The sequence below is a fragment of the Aulonocara sp. 'chitande type north' Nkhata Bay genome, linkage group LG3, assembly GCF_057382095.1.
Source record: "Aulonocara sp. 'chitande type north' Nkhata Bay isolate Kocher_YH1m ecotype deep benthic linkage group LG3, A_spYH_male_GT1.1, whole genome shotgun sequence".
NCBI classification, from domain to species: domain Eukaryota; kingdom Metazoa; phylum Chordata; class Actinopteri; order Cichliformes; family Cichlidae; genus Aulonocara; species Aulonocara sp. 'chitande type north' Nkhata Bay.
This window is the reverse complement of record NC_141346.1, coordinates 20830617-20846943: the sequence shown is the minus strand read 5'-3', so window position 1 is coordinate 20846943 and position 16327 is coordinate 20830617. Positions and strand designations below refer to the sequence as shown.

The 16327-nt window shown below is 42.2% G+C and overlaps 1 protein-coding gene and 1 long non-coding RNA gene across 3 annotated transcripts; both read right to left on the bottom strand.

The window, feature by feature from the left end:
* Window positions 1-4652: 4652 nt before the first annotated feature.
* On the bottom strand, window positions 4653-7601 carry LOC147334484 (uncharacterized). Of its 2 annotated transcripts, none has more exons than XR_015126182.1 (5): window positions 7500-7601; window positions 6188-6204; window positions 5818-5893; window positions 5292-5392; window positions 4653-4927 (listed from the first exon to the last, which is right to left on the bottom strand). It is a non-coding gene; the product is annotated as an uncharacterized LOC147334484 (long non-coding RNA). The 2 variants fall into 2 exon arrangements; XR_015126181.1 differs by having other exon boundaries at window positions 6188-6207; window positions 7500-7577.
* Window positions 7602-9325: 1724 nt separating this feature from the next.
* wdr55 (WD repeat domain 55) lies at window positions 9326-16302 on the bottom strand. The gene is made up of 4 exons (XM_086272799.1): window positions 15735-16302; window positions 13945-14051; window positions 11947-12216; window positions 9326-10189 (listed from the first exon to the last, which is right to left on the bottom strand). The coding sequence occupies exons 1-4, from the start codon at window positions 16284-16286 to the stop codon at window positions 9865-9867; spliced, it is 1254 nt and encodes a 417-aa protein (XP_086128925.1). The 5' UTR covers window positions 16287-16302; the 3' UTR covers window positions 9326-9864.
* Between the last annotated feature and the right edge of the window lie 25 nt (window positions 16303-16327).

Below are 16327 nucleotides of genomic sequence, written 5' to 3'. Positions count from 1 at the left end.
TAATCATCACTTTTATATGCTAAAGTTCATAGTGTGGAAGAAATTATTGTTGTTTATTATTGTTCGATACATATGCGTACCGAACCGAAAGCACTGTATCGAACGGTTCAATATCGATACGAATATCGTTGCACCCCTAATTATATATATATATATATATATATATATATATATATATATATATATATATATATATATATATATATATATATATGTATATGTGTGTGTATAATGTGAAAAAAAAATCCATGAATCCACATGGTATGATTTGTAAAGAATTTATTTGTAAATCAGGGTGGAAAATAAGTATTTGGTCACCTCAAACAAGGAAAATCTCTGGCTCTCACAGACCTGTAACGTCTTCTGTAAGAAGTTTTTCTGTCCCCCACTCGTTACCTGTATGAATGGCACCTGTTTGAACTCATCATCTGTATAAAAGACACCTGTCCACAGCCTCAAACAGTCAGACTCCAAACTCCGCCATGGCCAAGACCAAAGAGCTTTCGAAGGACACCAGGAAAAGTATTGTAGACCTGCACCAGACTGGGAAGAGTGAATTTACAATAGGCAAGCAGCTTGGTGTGAAAAAATCAACTGTGGGAGCAATCATCAGAAAATGGAAGACATACAAGACCACTGATAATCTCCCTCGATCTGGGGCTCCACGCAAGATCTCATCCCGTGGGGTCAAAATGATCATGAGAACGGTGAGCAAAGATCCCAGAACCACACGGGGGGACCTGGTGAATGACCTGCAGAGAGCTGGGACCAAAGTAACAAAGGTCACCATCAGTAACACACTACAACGGCAGGGAATCAAATCCCGCAGTGCCAGACGTGTTCCGCTGCTGAAGCCAGTGCATGTCCAGGCCCGTCTGAAGTTTGCCAGAGAGCACATGGATGATACAGCAGAGGATTGGGAGAATGTCATGTGGTCAGATGAAACCAAAGTAGAACTTTTTGGTATAAACTCAACTCGTCGTGTTTGGAGGAAGAAGAATACTGAGTTGCATCCCAAGAACACCATACCTACTGTGAAGCATGGGGGTGGAAACATCATGCTATGGGGCTGTTTTTCTGCCAAGGGGACAGGACGACTGATCCGTGTTAAGGACAGAATGAATGGGGCCATGTATCGTGAGATTTTGAGCCAAAACCTCCTTCCATCAGTGAGAACTTTGAAGATGAAACGAGGCTGGGTCTTCCAACATGACAATGATCCAAAACACACCGCCCGGGCAACAAAGGAGTGGCTCCGTAAGAAGCATTTGAAAGTCCTGGAGTGGCCTAGCCAGTCTCCAGACCTCAACCCCATAGAAAATCTGTGGCGGGAGTTGAAAGTCCGTGTTGCTCGGCGACAGCCCCAAAACATCACTGCTCTCGAGAAGATCTGCATGGAGGAATGGGCCAAAATACCAGCTACTGTGTGTGCAAACCTGGTAAAGACCTATAGTAAACGTTTGACCTCTGTTATTGCCAACAAAGGTTATGTTGGGCTGAGTCATCAGTGACTTCTGCAACTCATTCTATTCGATTCATAAGATCCTGATTTTATCAATCCCTGATTCAAATTGATTCGATTCAATTTTGACTCAGACAGTCACAAATAGTTCTGTGAGCATCGCAGCAGATGTGTCAAAGTGACTGAGAATAAAACTCAGAAAAACATGAAGGAGATTTTCCTGGCCTGGCTTTTTACAGCAGATGACCTTAAAAATATTCTGCAGTAGATCAAACACTAAAGAAAACCACGAATCAACATTCACATGGTTTTCAGCACCTGATGCTGCTGAAGTGGAGCAGATTGATTTGCTATGTGTTGTCTTGCTGTTCATATAATTCTGTTTATTAAACTCTGTCATCACAGCGTTTTTTTGAAATACAAAGAGGATATATTTACATGCCGTTGCCTTGACAACGCTCCAGCGCACCACAGCTGGAGGTGTTGAGGTGTGCAGTCTCATTACAGGTGAAGCTGAAACAGGTTTGTGGAGAGTTGATCACTGTACCAGGTTGATACATCTGACCTGAGGATTGAAGAAGAGTTTATTTTAGTTTAAACACTAACAGATCACCTTTCTGTCGTGTTTTTTAAAAAACTCATAAATATTGTGTTTTACATCTGATTGCTCCAATGGCTTTATGACATCCTCCACACTATGCTGACCCCCTGAATGGCCCACTGAATGACCAAATGAAAGATCCAATTTTAAGACCTACTGAACAACCCACTGAGCTGAATTTGGTTGTGAAAAATGTTTCTTATGTTAATTTAAGAGCTGTTAAAGCCGAATGGTCACTTGTGACCGGTAACACTACAGTAAGGGGTGCACACAACAGAGGGTATTAACAACTGTGAGCACAAACATCTCTGTAACATTCAAATAGTTACATTTTACAGAATCCCAAAGTCAAGTTTGGAGCTTTAGATTCACTTACCTGAGTGTCTGCATCCACTGATGTCCAAGAAACCTCGAGATGAGGAAGTAAGATTGACTGTATCAACTGTGGTTCCACCAACCTGAAGCTCATACACCTGGACAGAAACAAACACAATCAATGTTATGACCACAAAGCAGACAGGTCAAGATGAAAACAATAATTTTTGTCTATTTCATGTAGTATGTAAACATGGCCAGGGTGAAGGGAGTATCTGCCATCAAACAAGAAGACAGCTGCATGTAGCTATGATGAGGTTTGCTAGTTCACCTTACATGCATTAATGTAATAACGTGGTTAGCCTACTCAACGTAAATTACACACGAACAACATTAAGCTACTCACGCAGAGAAGAACGGCTGCTGCTGCATCAATATCCTCATCATTTCTGCTACACTGGCAGGGCTAGGGGCCAGGACTCTCCTCTTCGGGGTTTTTTGGGGGATATTGCTAACTCCGGGTCCGATAACAGGCAACCCACCCGCAGTAGATGCGCTCGGTGTGAGATCTCGCAGCAAGCTATCATATGGCGCATTTCTGGGCTTTTAAAAAAAACGCTATGCGTCGCCAGGTGTTTCATCGGATTTGAGTTGTTACCTCCTTTGACAGTATCACAGTATCAGCTTAAAGCACTTGTTGCTGCTGAGTTTGCATATTTTGCTGTGAAGTACAGCCAGACTTTTGACCGCTTCGCCTTGGACTTTTTTAATCTGTAGCTCTGCTCTAAAAGAACGTACGTACCTGGGCCCGCCTACTATCCTCGGAAACGTAAAATTATTGGCTAGAATCTAAAGTGTATCACAGCTCAGGAAAAAAAAGCACCGAAATAAAGCACCGAAATGTGCGCTGCTTTTCGGTCTGGTTACTACCGTTTATGTCAGAACCGGTGCCATCGTGGCACCGGACACCGGTACCCATCCCTATTGGTGATATAGGTTACAAGCAAGTCTGGCGCTGAACAGAAATTGTCGCGCTATGCTCCTTTATTTATTGTGCATAAATAGTGAATTGTCCTGACACAATATTGTGTTTCGCCTCTGTTATTATGGTACATTGACAAAAACATATACTTTTATTCACAGGATAAAACAGGTTTTTTGTATCACTAATTGCCCAGTACGATTACAGCATACAGTATTGTTGTCACTGCTACATTTCTGTGATGCTACCAGAAATTATTTCCACTGCTAATTAATTACCGTTGAGCTTAAAGGTCCTATTAATAAACGGTTAACGAATGTGTATTTATGAAGACAATTTGTGAGACTGGTAAACTTATGATACGTACGATGGTCTTTCGTTCTACACGGTGCATTTCAAGGTCCTGTACCCATCCGTCGGTAAACTGTACCTGGGCTTGTTGCAGTGACCGGAAGTTACTAAACTTCATGAGTGTATGCACTCACTCCAAGAACCGTATGATTATAAATATGCATATAAATATGCTAAAATGAGATAGTTGACTTCATCTAACTAGCAAATGTTTTCCAGGCTACGTTGGTGATGCAGTTTTTTTTAATATGTATGATATTTTTGTCATGCGATTTTAAAGCCAGTCCTACAACCGCATCCAAGAATAACATGCAGCTTATCTCAGAACTGTCGGTGAAAATTATTCTTGGAGCTAAGTTTAATTGAGCTGCATTTTAAAGAGGTGCAATTTCACAATTTGTGTATATTTTCTAAGTTCACTATTTTGTCATGTGTTGAGAAAAACACAGATATAAAAATTACATGGTCTAATATTTACATTTAGCATAACTGCAACATTATTTTTTCGTTTTTTTTTTTTAAAGACTCGAAAGGACTTGAAATTCAAAATTTCAGACTTGTGACTTTACTCGGACTTTTACACCAGTGACTTGAGACTCGACTCTGACTTGCCTGACATTACTTGAGGCTTGACTTGTGACTTGAGGATAAAGACTTGAGACTGACTTGAGACTTGCAAAACAATGACTTGGTCCCACCTCTGGTGGATAGTTGTTTACAAACACTCAGAGACTCACCACTGGATCAGAGGTGTCCAACACCAGAGCTGCTTGTGAGCTGCTCCCAAAGTTTAAAGGATAGAAACCAAACTGTAACCAGCAAACAGAAAAGTTTCAGACACTGTCAGGAAGTTTCCTCTAAAAGCTTTTACAAAACTGTTTGATGTGATAAAACCTTAAATTTTATTTTTGGTTTTCAGTGTTTATACAATTAATTTGAGGTAAAACATTAAAAAGTGACACCAGTCAGATTTAACAATGTGATAAAGAAAAACACTCACACGAAGAAAACTTAGCAAAAAATAGCATTCCAAACTGTTCTGAATGGTTGGAAAATTTTGACGAACATAATCCACATCACCAGTGGAAGGTTGTAGCATTATGAAAAATTGAAATTGCTCTGCTCCCAGTGAACGCTCCACAACACAGTCGCCTCCAGTTTCAGGACTGAAAAAGCCGTTGAAACAGACGGTAACATTTCCAGATGTTATGTTCACCTGTGGAAAATCAGAGACACAACGAGTCAAACATCAACATCTTTTGTGCTTTGAGTCATTTACAGCTGAACTGTTGGTGTCAGAGCTGCTCAGGTTTCAGTCAGAGCTCTCGCTCTGCTTCAGGAAGCTGCATCAGGTGATGTCCACATACTCAGCATCACTGCAGAGGACATTAATGAGACTCTGAGCTTAAAGCCAGCTGCCCTCTGAGGGCCTGAACCCATGAACAGAGAGTGTGTGACCTTCATTAACTGCTGATGTTCACTCAGTCTGCAAACATGATCTCTGCCACAGGTGGAGACTAAACAGCCACAGTGATGGAAACACAAAGATCTGCTAAAACATCAGGCTTCATCCTACTCACATAGAGCTGCTCGTACAGCTGTCCATAATACGTGATGGGACATGAGCTGATGTTCAGCACTGAAGACTCAGTGAATGTCTGCTGATAGGACCACTGAGCACCTGAAGACACAGAGACACATGAGAGCTGTGAGCTACAGTCTGTTAGCTGGTCGGACAAACAGGGAGAGCTGCAGGCTGAAAAACTGCCTTCATGAATGGATTAAACAGCGTTTGTTTACCAATCAGTGTAAAGCTTTACTATGACATCATCAGTTAGCTTTCTTGGAAACAAACATAACAGGAAACGACAGCTTGATAGACTTCTGGATACTGAAGGTAATAAAACTGCAAAGATGAGAAGTTCAATTGAAAAGGGCTTTTTGTTTTGCTTTATTGTTAAAGAATAATAAAAAAGAAAAAGATAAAACTTTGCTGACGATGTCAGATTATTTGTACTTAAAGCTTTCTTCATCGTCACTCTCATGTTTTTGTACTCGAGTATTTTGAGGACACTTGCAAAATGGCTGCCAGGTGTGTGTGTTTACTTGTCAGTGCAATGAGAGCACACAGGCAGAGCAGAGGGCGGAGCATGTTGGAGAGGGCCAATCAGCTGACAGATCCCTGAAACACAAACACATTTTGAGAAAACTGCATGAAATTCTAACATTTATAGTCAGTTTATTTATACTTTGAACTTTTCTGTAAAGTTTAACTTCACAAATATAAAGTTTGAAGCCTTCACCATCCAGAGAATACAACATGATCATGTGTTGTAAGCCGGTTTGTATTAAGTTCACTTCACTTGTAGTGTATGAACTCATCAAACCCAACATTATTTCTGTTTTGACTTACAGAGCTCAGTATTTGCCTCGAGCATAAACATAAACATGAGCTTTGTTTCTGTGGAAAACCAACCTGTGCTGTTTGTGATTCTGCTGAAAACAAGAACACAAAAATCAGTTATTGTAGTTTGAAGTGTTTAATGTGTCAAATTATACACAAACACAAACTCTGTCACAGCAATCATGCAAAGACAAACTTATAGATGACATAATACATGATCAGCTCTATATAACATCACACATTAACAACATCCAAAAAACTTTATTCTGTAAAAACACAAAAACCCTGTCATGTGACGCTGTGTTCGGACTCTTTGTCAGCTTTGATGTGTTCACAGGTTTCTGTCACCAGGACCTGAGCAGCAGCTTCCTTTAGATAAGGTTAAATAAAAGTGGGCGTGTCTTCAGCACGAGGCGTTCGGGGCTCCAGAATAAAAATAAATGTTTATTAAGTAAAGATGTGTTCAGGCGTCACAATTTATCTGGGCAGAAGTCACACTCACGTCTCTGACCAGACTACCCAATCATCACCAACCAATCACAGCACTGCATTCCTCCGACAGCACCTGTAAGCTGACAGTGTTGATTGGTCCAGGTCTGACAAACTGGTGTTTGCTAACCAGCTGAAGCTCATCAACCATGGACATGAGAAGCTTTATTAGAAAGAAAAGTGAGGGAGGGGCAGGAGGGCGAGTCACCAGCTTGTTGGAAATTCACCAAATTATTCCAACAATGCAAAGCTGGCTTTACTTTATGTGTCAGTCAAAGTTTATTTATACAGCACGTTTAAAACAACCTGTTGACCAAAGTGCTGTAGAAGTTATACAAATATACACTGCATACAAACAGTCAGTAAATAAACAATAAATCAGATAAAACAAGTAAATAAAAGTGTGAGTGCATAAAAAGCCAGGATATTGAGCTCAGCTCGAGCTGAAAGTAAGCGAGGTTCCTGACAGGAAACACTAACAGACCAACGGCACTGTCGTATCCATGCAACAGGTTGGGATGTTCAAATAAAATGTTTCTGTTTTACTTTAGTTCAGTTTGAGGAAGTTTGTCTCCAACAATGATAAATTAGACAAACATTCAAATCTATTCTCTGTGGAGCTTTGTGCTCCAAGCACATCAGGAAAGGATCTCCTGATGTCCAGTAAGAACAGGAGGAATGATGACCACCAGCCCCAAAACACTGAACTCAGCTTTTAACATCTGGATAAAACACTAAAAGTCAGCTTTCACACCTTCATCTGTCTGTGATGTGTTTGTGTCTGTTAACAGTCCTAACACTGATGTGTTGTTCAGCTCTGAAATGTGTCCACTGAGCCGTCCTGATGTGTGTTACAAGAGGCAGAGCAAGAGTCCAGGTGTGCAGCTCGTCTTACCTGCAGCTCTGATGGAGGATGAGGAGGATGAAGGCTGCTGCTCAGGAGGCTCTCTGGTGATTCTGCAGGTGGTGTCTCTGTGAAGAAGACGCTGCTCTCTCCGTCCGTCTCACCATATGTGAATAAAGAGAGACGGACGTGGACTCCACCTCCAACCTCAAGAATGGGGTTGGAGGTGGAGTCCACGGTGGAGACACCTGATGGGAACCTCCCACTGACGGATGCTTATTCAGCCTCTTCTTACACAAACAGGACAACAGCAACAGGAAACACTGAAAAAAGTTTGTCACTGCAGGATTAAAGACATTCAACAATAATGCTCTTCATGTCTTCTTAAAGCTCTTTGTCCTGCTAACAGCTGTGATACAATTGCATCTACATTTTGTTCACACTCTTCATGACTGTGGTGTAATGTAAAAAGACATTTGGCCTCACCCAGTGATGCATTTAATGCAAAAACGTACCATTTTTAAAATTTTTTAAGATTTGTTTATTCATTTGTCTTCACAGGACCTGAGCAGCAGCATTCTTTAGTGCTGAAGAGGAAGTCACATGATGCAGCGTTGGTTCCTGGAACTAGGTCTGCTACATGTGCTGCGTCAAGAACTTGTACAGCTCCTCTTTATGAGGCTGTGCTCTGATCTCACTCAGAAGTCACTGGTTATTCAGGTAAAAGTGTCCCAGCATTTAATGTTCAATATTAAACTCATAGCAGAAGTTAACATGTTTTACAGCCTGACATAAAAACAGTTTGAGCATCTCTCTGTGGTTTTCTCCTTCATAATAAGCATAATCCTCAGTTTGGATCACATCATGGTTTTATATCAGGGGCGACTCCATAATGGTTGATGTGATGTTTCACTTTGTCACTTATTTTGTAGGGAAATATTTGGGGTTAATGCAAAAACAAAACACTGCACAAACATGGATCAATGCTCTGATCAAATGAATAGATTTTTATATTTTGTGCAAGACTGATGAGATATGTGCAAATCATTGTTTTACAGACAGGCAGAGCAGAGGGCGGAGCATGTTGGAGAGGGTCAGTCAGCTGACATTTCAACACCTCTGATTGGACAAAAAACTGCGTGCTATGTGAAATGTGTACATTGTCAGACAAACAAAGAGAAAACAAATGTCTTCATGCTTCCTCATCCATCTGTGAAATTGGAGTCATCACACTGACATTTGACAGATTTGCTCTCTAAACAGCAACAAAACACAATTTTATAAAAGTTCAACCTCACAAATGCAAAGTTTGAAGCCTTCACCATCCAGAGAATAAAACATGCTCATGTGTTGTAAACCCGTTTGTCATAAGTTCACTTCATTCATGGAGGCATAAATACCAAACATTATTTCCTTTTGACATATACAGTTCAGTGTTTGCCTCGAGCATAAACATGAACATGAGCTGTGTTTCTGTGGAAAACCAACCTGTGCTGTTTGTGATTCTGCTGAAAACAAGAACACAACAATCAGTTATTGTAGTTTTAAGTGTTTAATGTGTCAAATTATACACAAACACAACCCTGTCACAGCAATGTTACAAAGAAACAGGGGTTGTTATTGATCATAAGTCAATGACCCTCTTAAGGCACGACCCCCACTGGCCTTTACATTCCTGGGACTCTCCACCATTTTGTTTCGGAACTGAAGAAGCTTCTTGGATGAGAAATGAAACCTCTTCAAGTAGCTTAAACAAGTCCAGTAACGTCTCTTTCCAAGCTCCTTAGACTACCATCAGTCGGATGGCTGAGATCCGTCAATATAAAAGTAATACTTCCTTTTTAAATTTTAAGAGTTCAAATGAGTAATTCGTTAAATATAAACAACACTTTTATTGAGAGAAATGAGTTTGATACAACACAACTTTCAGCAGATTTACAGGATATCCTGCAGGCGTATAAATGTAACAGCAAAGTCTGTTTTTGGATCTTAGCGTTACTCTGGATCAGGTTCATCGCCCCATCACCCGACTTCTGGTACTGATACCACAACATCTAATATTAAAGTTCTTATAAATTATTTTAATATGATTGACAACAGACATCCTCAAATTTTCACACAAAGTATATAAACATTTAACAAACTGTTTCATGGAAGCACTGAGTTTCAACATGCACAACCAACCACTAAATAGCCAGAACTGATGTACAGTATTAATGTTGAAGAGCATTTTCTCCTCTGAGACGTTCACATTTAATCCCGGCACATTTCAAGAGAAACTAAACCCCTGTTTAGTCCTCAGTGGTTGTTTGTTTCTAACAATACTGGAATCCACCAAAGGCAAAGGCCCGACTCAAACAGCAGACACACCCATTCTCTAGGACTAATCTGTCCGAAGGCTTAATGACTACCATTTTCAATCGCTGTCACTGTCATCCTCCTCTTCCTCCTGTTCCTCTTCCTCCTCCTTCTCAGTTTCCTCTACAAGTCCTGAGAAGAAGTCATTGTCACCATGGGCCTTCTTGGTGAGAGACTTCATCCGACCGTTTTTCTTCTTTCTCTTGCGGTACTCATCGACAGTCGTGTTGGGTAAACTGGAAATATCCCAGAACTTTATGAGCTGGTCTTGGGCGCAGCTGACCAGGAAACGTGAGTCCCAAGACTTAGCGAGCTCTTCAATGGGTTCACCAACATGCTGCCCGATGCAGCCGATGACTCGGTTGGGAAGGAGGTTGACGGCTCTGATGGTGGAGAGACAGAGTGTGTTAGTAAGTTATATTGACAATCTGATGTCTGATGAGTCTTAACGAGTACCATTTGTTTATCAGCTTCAACATAAAACAACTCTGACTCAATGCAGTTTCACAGATGATCAGACAAACGTGTACTGACAACTTTACAGATGGTGTGCTGACCAATCGCAGCAGCCCAGGAACTGATGGTTAAGGTCTTCGAGATTACTGAAAGTAAGCTGGTTTAAAATGCTAATATTTCACTTAGGATGACGATAATTTTTGAAAATGGCCTGAAGTCCAAAACCAAGATCAGAGGAATCATTGGTCAGGGCTCATTGGTCAGAGTGCCACCAATTTGGTCACAAATGAGACCAATTTTTTTCCAATGGCACGACGGTGCGACCAACTGTTCGAGTAACAAAACAAATAAAAAAAAAAGTCTTTGCAACTCTGAAAGTCTTCGTGTGGTCAACAGCAGACACACATTGTGCCCCTATCGTGGTCTAAACCAATCAGAGATAGTCAGGGGCGGGACCTCTCTGATTGGTCGTGGTCCAGATATTCATGTAGTCGGTGTGTACGTTTGAAAGTGCAGGGTGGGCGGAGAGAGAGAGGTGAGTAACCCACCAGTCTACCGTTGTTTACAGCGCTGTCGGCCACTGTGGGTTTTTTTTTAACTTAAATGGACAAGAAAGTCTAATTTCTGCTGTTCAATACTGAAGACATTTAAACTTTTTAAAATTATGCAAAATTGCAGAACATTGTAGAATATTTTCAAGGTTATCTGCTATAAAAAGCCAGACCAGGAAAATCTCCTTCATGTTTTTCTGTGTTTTATTCTCAGTTACTTTCACACAAAGGCATCTGCTGTGATGTTCACACCTCTGATGAAGTCTCACATGTGTCAGTACTGATAAACGATCAGAATTATATTATTTCTGACTGTCTGAGGCTAAATTGAATCTAATCGGGACCTTGTGAATTGGAATTGAATGGATTATAGAAATCAGTGATGATACCCAGCCCTAGTGAGCAGCCTAGGCCTGAGAGAAGTGGATGTAGCTGTAATAGGAAAAGAACTATTGCTAACTTTTTTGTTAACTTAAGGCCTGATCAGTCTGAAATTCACAGCCACTGCTCTGACACAGAGCCATCAACCTCTGAACGCTGAAAAAGCCCAGTGTATCCAGAGAACACTATATGTTGTGGTAAATGCACTGCCCAAGTGTCCCCTCTCCCCACTGCCTTTCAGCGACAGCAGCAAACAGAGGAGGCCGATGTGATGATTAAGTTTAAGATTTTCTACAATATTGCCAAAGAATACCAAAGCACTTTAAGCACAAGCACAAGATTGTTAGTTAATCATTTACAAATCAATATTGTCTGTATTGACATCAATTTCCCCCCCAAAAATGTGCACATGTAAAACTGCGGTGTTGAGCAATGTGGTTGAAAAATCTGGGTGCGCCTAACTTTTGTGCTAGGCGCACCCAGTGCAACTATGGCAAAAAGTTAGTCTGGCGCCCTGCTGGTAGATGATTTTTTCTTGTCACCAACATGTTGCACAGATGCTAAATTACCTGAGTAACACTCTGTGTTTTAGTGATTCTGCAGTAAAGGCTAACAGACGGCTAACAGGGCTTTTAATCGATAGTAATGTCAAAAGCAAGAAGAACTTTCATAATCTGCTCAAACTGGCAGATATTTCCAGCTGTATATCACACTGTATTTTGTATTAAACCTTCAATGTTAACACAACTCACCTGATGTACCCGTCTGTGGAGGCGGTGCACATGATGCTGTCAGTGATTGGGAGGATTTGGTCTATGGACTCAGCCTTGAGAGCGAAGCGGTCACTGGTGGCTCCAAAGCCGTTCCAGTTGAAGATGTAGATCGTCCCCTCGCTGGAGCCGCAAACCACCTTCTTGCCCCGTTTCATCAGCGCCACTGAGGTCAGATCACCACTCTGGTACTCTGACAGCAGCTCAAACCGCCGCCTTTTGATGTTGAAGACGCCCATGGTGCCATCGCCACTGTGACAAATCACAGCAAATCAGATTGGAGCTCAGATGGTGAGCTCAGGATCACCATTTCTGGCTTTTTTCTGTACCTTAACTCCATCATATCTAATAAAACCCTGAAACTTTATGTTTTCACTAAGAACACCTAAGCGCATAAAGTTTGGTTGAAATTTGGGAAACTTTAAAATTCATGTGATTTTTTTTATAGCTGCACGTGACGTCCAGGTGAAAACTCCAAGGCTAAAAACATATCGAAGCTCTGCAAAAAACTGCAACCAAACGCCCACCTCAAGCGTCACAGTCTGTAATGGTTTTGGGTTTCCTTGGAGTATCTTGAGTGTCTTACTGATGTAAAAACAAAAAAAGAAGCTTAAGTTAAGATGAGTCAAAGAGTTGCTGCTGGGTCAGGGTTTGATCGCTGATGGTGGGCTACAAACTGGCTCAGGCTTCAAGCCTTTTGAATTTTAAATGAGTCATCCAATTCCATCAGGTGAGCTGCTGCCATGACTGACTTCTGCAGTAAGTTCTCTTGTGGAACTTATTTCTCGTGAAAACTGTACCAGGATCTAAATTAATGTTGTTTTCAGTTGGATGTCAACTCTTCATTTTATTGCTATAGCTCTGTACAGAAGTCTTGAGTCACCCGTCACGTCTTCATATTTTCCTTCCAATGAGTCAGGCTTTCTTGTCATTTTGAAAGCAGTTTGGAGCAATCAGACGCTTCACATTTGGGAAAGAGCTTTATTTTACAGCATTATAATGATCTTAAGCACACTGCCAATGCAGCAAAAACATATCTAGAAGGTGGTCATAGCAACTATTGACTTGCAAGCTTGTTAGAACCATACAAACTCTTTTGCGCTTCTATACTATATTTTCATAAATGCCTGCACATTTGCCATTTTTCTGGCAAATATAAAGAAATGAGGGCTGCCTCAGCACTTTGCACAGAACTGTATCTTGATTCACTTTATAGTAGCAGCTGAGCAGCACACGCGCTTGATGATAAGTTGGGAAAACTCGACATCAATGACACTGTGATTATCAAAACATCAGAAGAAGATCCAAGTTAGACGTGAGCCTTCAGTCAAATGTACGTTCAAAACAAAGTGCTGACAGCCACCAGTGCTGCTCCTCAGCCTCGTAGCAGCACACCTGTGTTATTAAATTTGACAGGTGATGTTTAGAAAAACTTGACCTCTGACCATGACCTTTTGAGGCCTGTCATATTCACATATTTTGGTGGTCACGCCGTCGGCCTATCACAGCTGAGAGGTAAAGACGAGACCTGCCACGGTGGTATAACTTCTAGAGCAGCAAACTATGGAGGAGTTTTCTTATTTTCTACATTCAGTTATGCACGTTGTTAAACTTACCTTATTGTCAAAGCTGGATAGAGACAAAAAGTTGCAACTTGGGGTTTAGTATATTTCACAAGGTTAATTTTGCATGCAGACTGGAGCATCAAGGAATCGAACCACCAACCTTCTACCTCCGGAGCTACACCTACACCACTGTGACACTTGGAGGCTGTGTAAATATGATTTGTTTGGGAATATTTCCAGTATTTATCAAGTTTTCAGAGCCTATGCTCTTCAGAAAGGAGACTCTCAGAAAATAAAGTATTAAGTGAATGTAAAGTTTGCATGGTTGTTGGATGTGAAAAGATCCAAGTGATCCAGAGAGATTTTTGAATTGTTCAGTAGATTTTGTCTATAGTTGATCAGTAGTTGTTGTTACCTGGCTGTGAGCAGGATCCTCTTGGCTTGGTCCACAGTGATGTCACTGATGTAATCCTCGTGGTGTTTCAGGTCCATGATGGCAGTCCCCTTCCTCATATCCCACACCTTCGGAGAGGAAACAAACGACAGGGAGGTAAGCCTGAATTAAAAAACTGAACTCACTGAAAGGGGACATTGTGGCCACCAAAGACCAGAAGAAACAGGGCGACAGCATCAATCAATACAGCAGAACCCATCTCCAGTGCTCTAGAGTCCAGTGGCGGTGTGCTTAACATCACTCCAATGCTTTGTATTGAGCTGGTTAATGTAAGGCTTAGAAGCAGCTGATCTGAACCCATTCCATGGAGCTCTCTACGCACTGTTGTTGAGCTGATATGAAGGTCACATGAGGCTTGGAGGTCTGCTGTAACTGACTCTGCACAAAGTCAGCGACCTCTGCACACTATGTGCCTCAACATCCGCTGACCCCACTCTGGCATTTTACCACTTCATGGCTGAGTTGCTGTCATTCCCAATCACTTCCAGCTTGTTATAATACCACGAACAGCTGACTGTGGAATATTTCGTGTTGAGGAAATTTTATGACCGGACCTGTTGAACAAGTAGCATCTCATGACGGTACCACGCTGGATTTCACTGAGCTCCTGAGAGCGACCCATTCTTTCACAAATGTTTGTGGAAGCAGTCTGCATGCCTCAGCGTGGCAGTGGAAGTGAATCAAACACCTGAATTTAATGTTTTGGATGAGTGAATGAATACTTTTTACAACAGAGAGTGAGAACCCTGCAGGGAACAAACATTACAACACTTTGTTTCCATCATGGCTGGCACTGCATATGAAACATCCGGACAGCACTACATGGTAATTAGCACATGATGCACCAGTATAAGCATAAATGGCAACAACGGCTGCCACTTGCTTACAAGATGTAAATAATGACTGGACTAGTTGTTATGCACGGTTTTTCACTCTGAACTCTGAATGTGCTTTACACAACTTGCTCCATAGACTGCACGTCTATGTCAAAGCATCACGGAGCCCAATCGTCCAGCATGGTTGGACTGCAGCTTACAATTGTAGTCGTTCTTTTCTACTCCAGAGGTCCTCTGTGAGCTCATGGGTCACTACAAACAGAACCGACAGAAGGTGAAGAACAGGTTCACGGCATGTTACGGCGAGCAGAGCGATGACTGCGGCCGCAAACTGAAGGAGTGGAGAATGGTGAAGTCTGACGGGAGTGCAGAGGTGCAATGTGCTCTACTTCAAGAGGTCTGGTTCAGGGAACCTTCCAGGCTCTGCTTTCTCATCTAATCCTCGCTCAGGATGCAGCAACTTGACCCCTGACAGGCACAGCTAAACGAGACCATATTTGACCTGTTTTGGCTTCCAGTACGTTTTAGATTTAATTTGAAAATGTGTGTTTTAAGTCACCAATTGCAGTCTCACCCTCTTAACTTTGTCAACTTTTAACTAAGCACGCTGCAAACAGATCTTTAAGGGCAGCTGACCTGATGCTTCTGGTTGTTCCAAGAAGCAGACTCAAGAACAGAGGAGACAGAGGCTTTGCTTTAGTTGCTTCTAAACATCAGAACCAGTGCACCTCTTCAAATTATGACCCCTCCAACACTCAACATCTTTAGTCCTCAGTGTTTAAATTTTGAATTGTTGTGTATTAATGACTGAATCTGGCACAAAAAGATCTCTTAAATCTCTTTCTGGTAACTGGGTGTGTTCTAAAAACACAGACTCAAATTCGGGGTAAAGACGGAGCGAGACCCTGTTCAGACCTTTAAGGTGCCTCCATCGTCTCCGGTCGCCACGATGTTCTCGTCTACAAGGAGCAAACTGTTGATTGGCGCCCCGTGGGCCCCTCGGATCCGTGTGACCAGCTGCCCCCGCTCCACGTCCAGTTGGTGCACGGCCTTGTCTCGGGACACGCTGTACAGCTTCTCTCCGTCCGCCGTGAAGCGAAGCTGGCGGCAGGACTTCAGGTGGTGCCCCGAGGACCACAGCTCCCGGTTCTCGCCCTCCGTGCACGAGTACGAGAAAGCGTACACGTCCCCGTCCACGTCCCCGCAGGCCAAAACGTCCCTGGTCGGGTGCAGAGCAACCGTGTTGGCAATCGCTTCCAGCTGGAGGTCCATGGGGGTATCTCGGATTCTCGGTCCTTGCGGCTCGCCCGCATCCTCGTCTTCGTCCTCATCAGGGTCCGGATCTGGCTCGGAGCCGGCCGGCTCAGAATCAGACGTTTCGGGGTCTTGGGTGGTTTCCGGAGCTTCTTTTTGCTCAGTTTCCGAACTTTCTGACGCTACTTCAACGTGTTCCGTGGTAGCTGCCATGTTGTTTTGCCTTTCTTCTTCTTTTACGTTGAATTAAAGAA

Coding starts and splice junctions, on each gene's coding strand:
- wdr55 (XM_086272799.1), bottom strand. CDS start 16,286: ATGGCAGCTACCACGGAACACGTTGAAGTAGCGTCAGAAAGTTCGGAA. Junction 12,217..13,944: donor AGGATCCTGCTCACAGCCAG/GTAACAACAACT, acceptor GATTTGTCACAG/TGGCGATGGCACCATGGGCG. Junction 10,190..11,946: donor TCCACAGACGGGTACATCAG/GTGAGTTGTGTT, acceptor CTCCACCATCAG/AGCCGTCAACCTCCTTCCCA.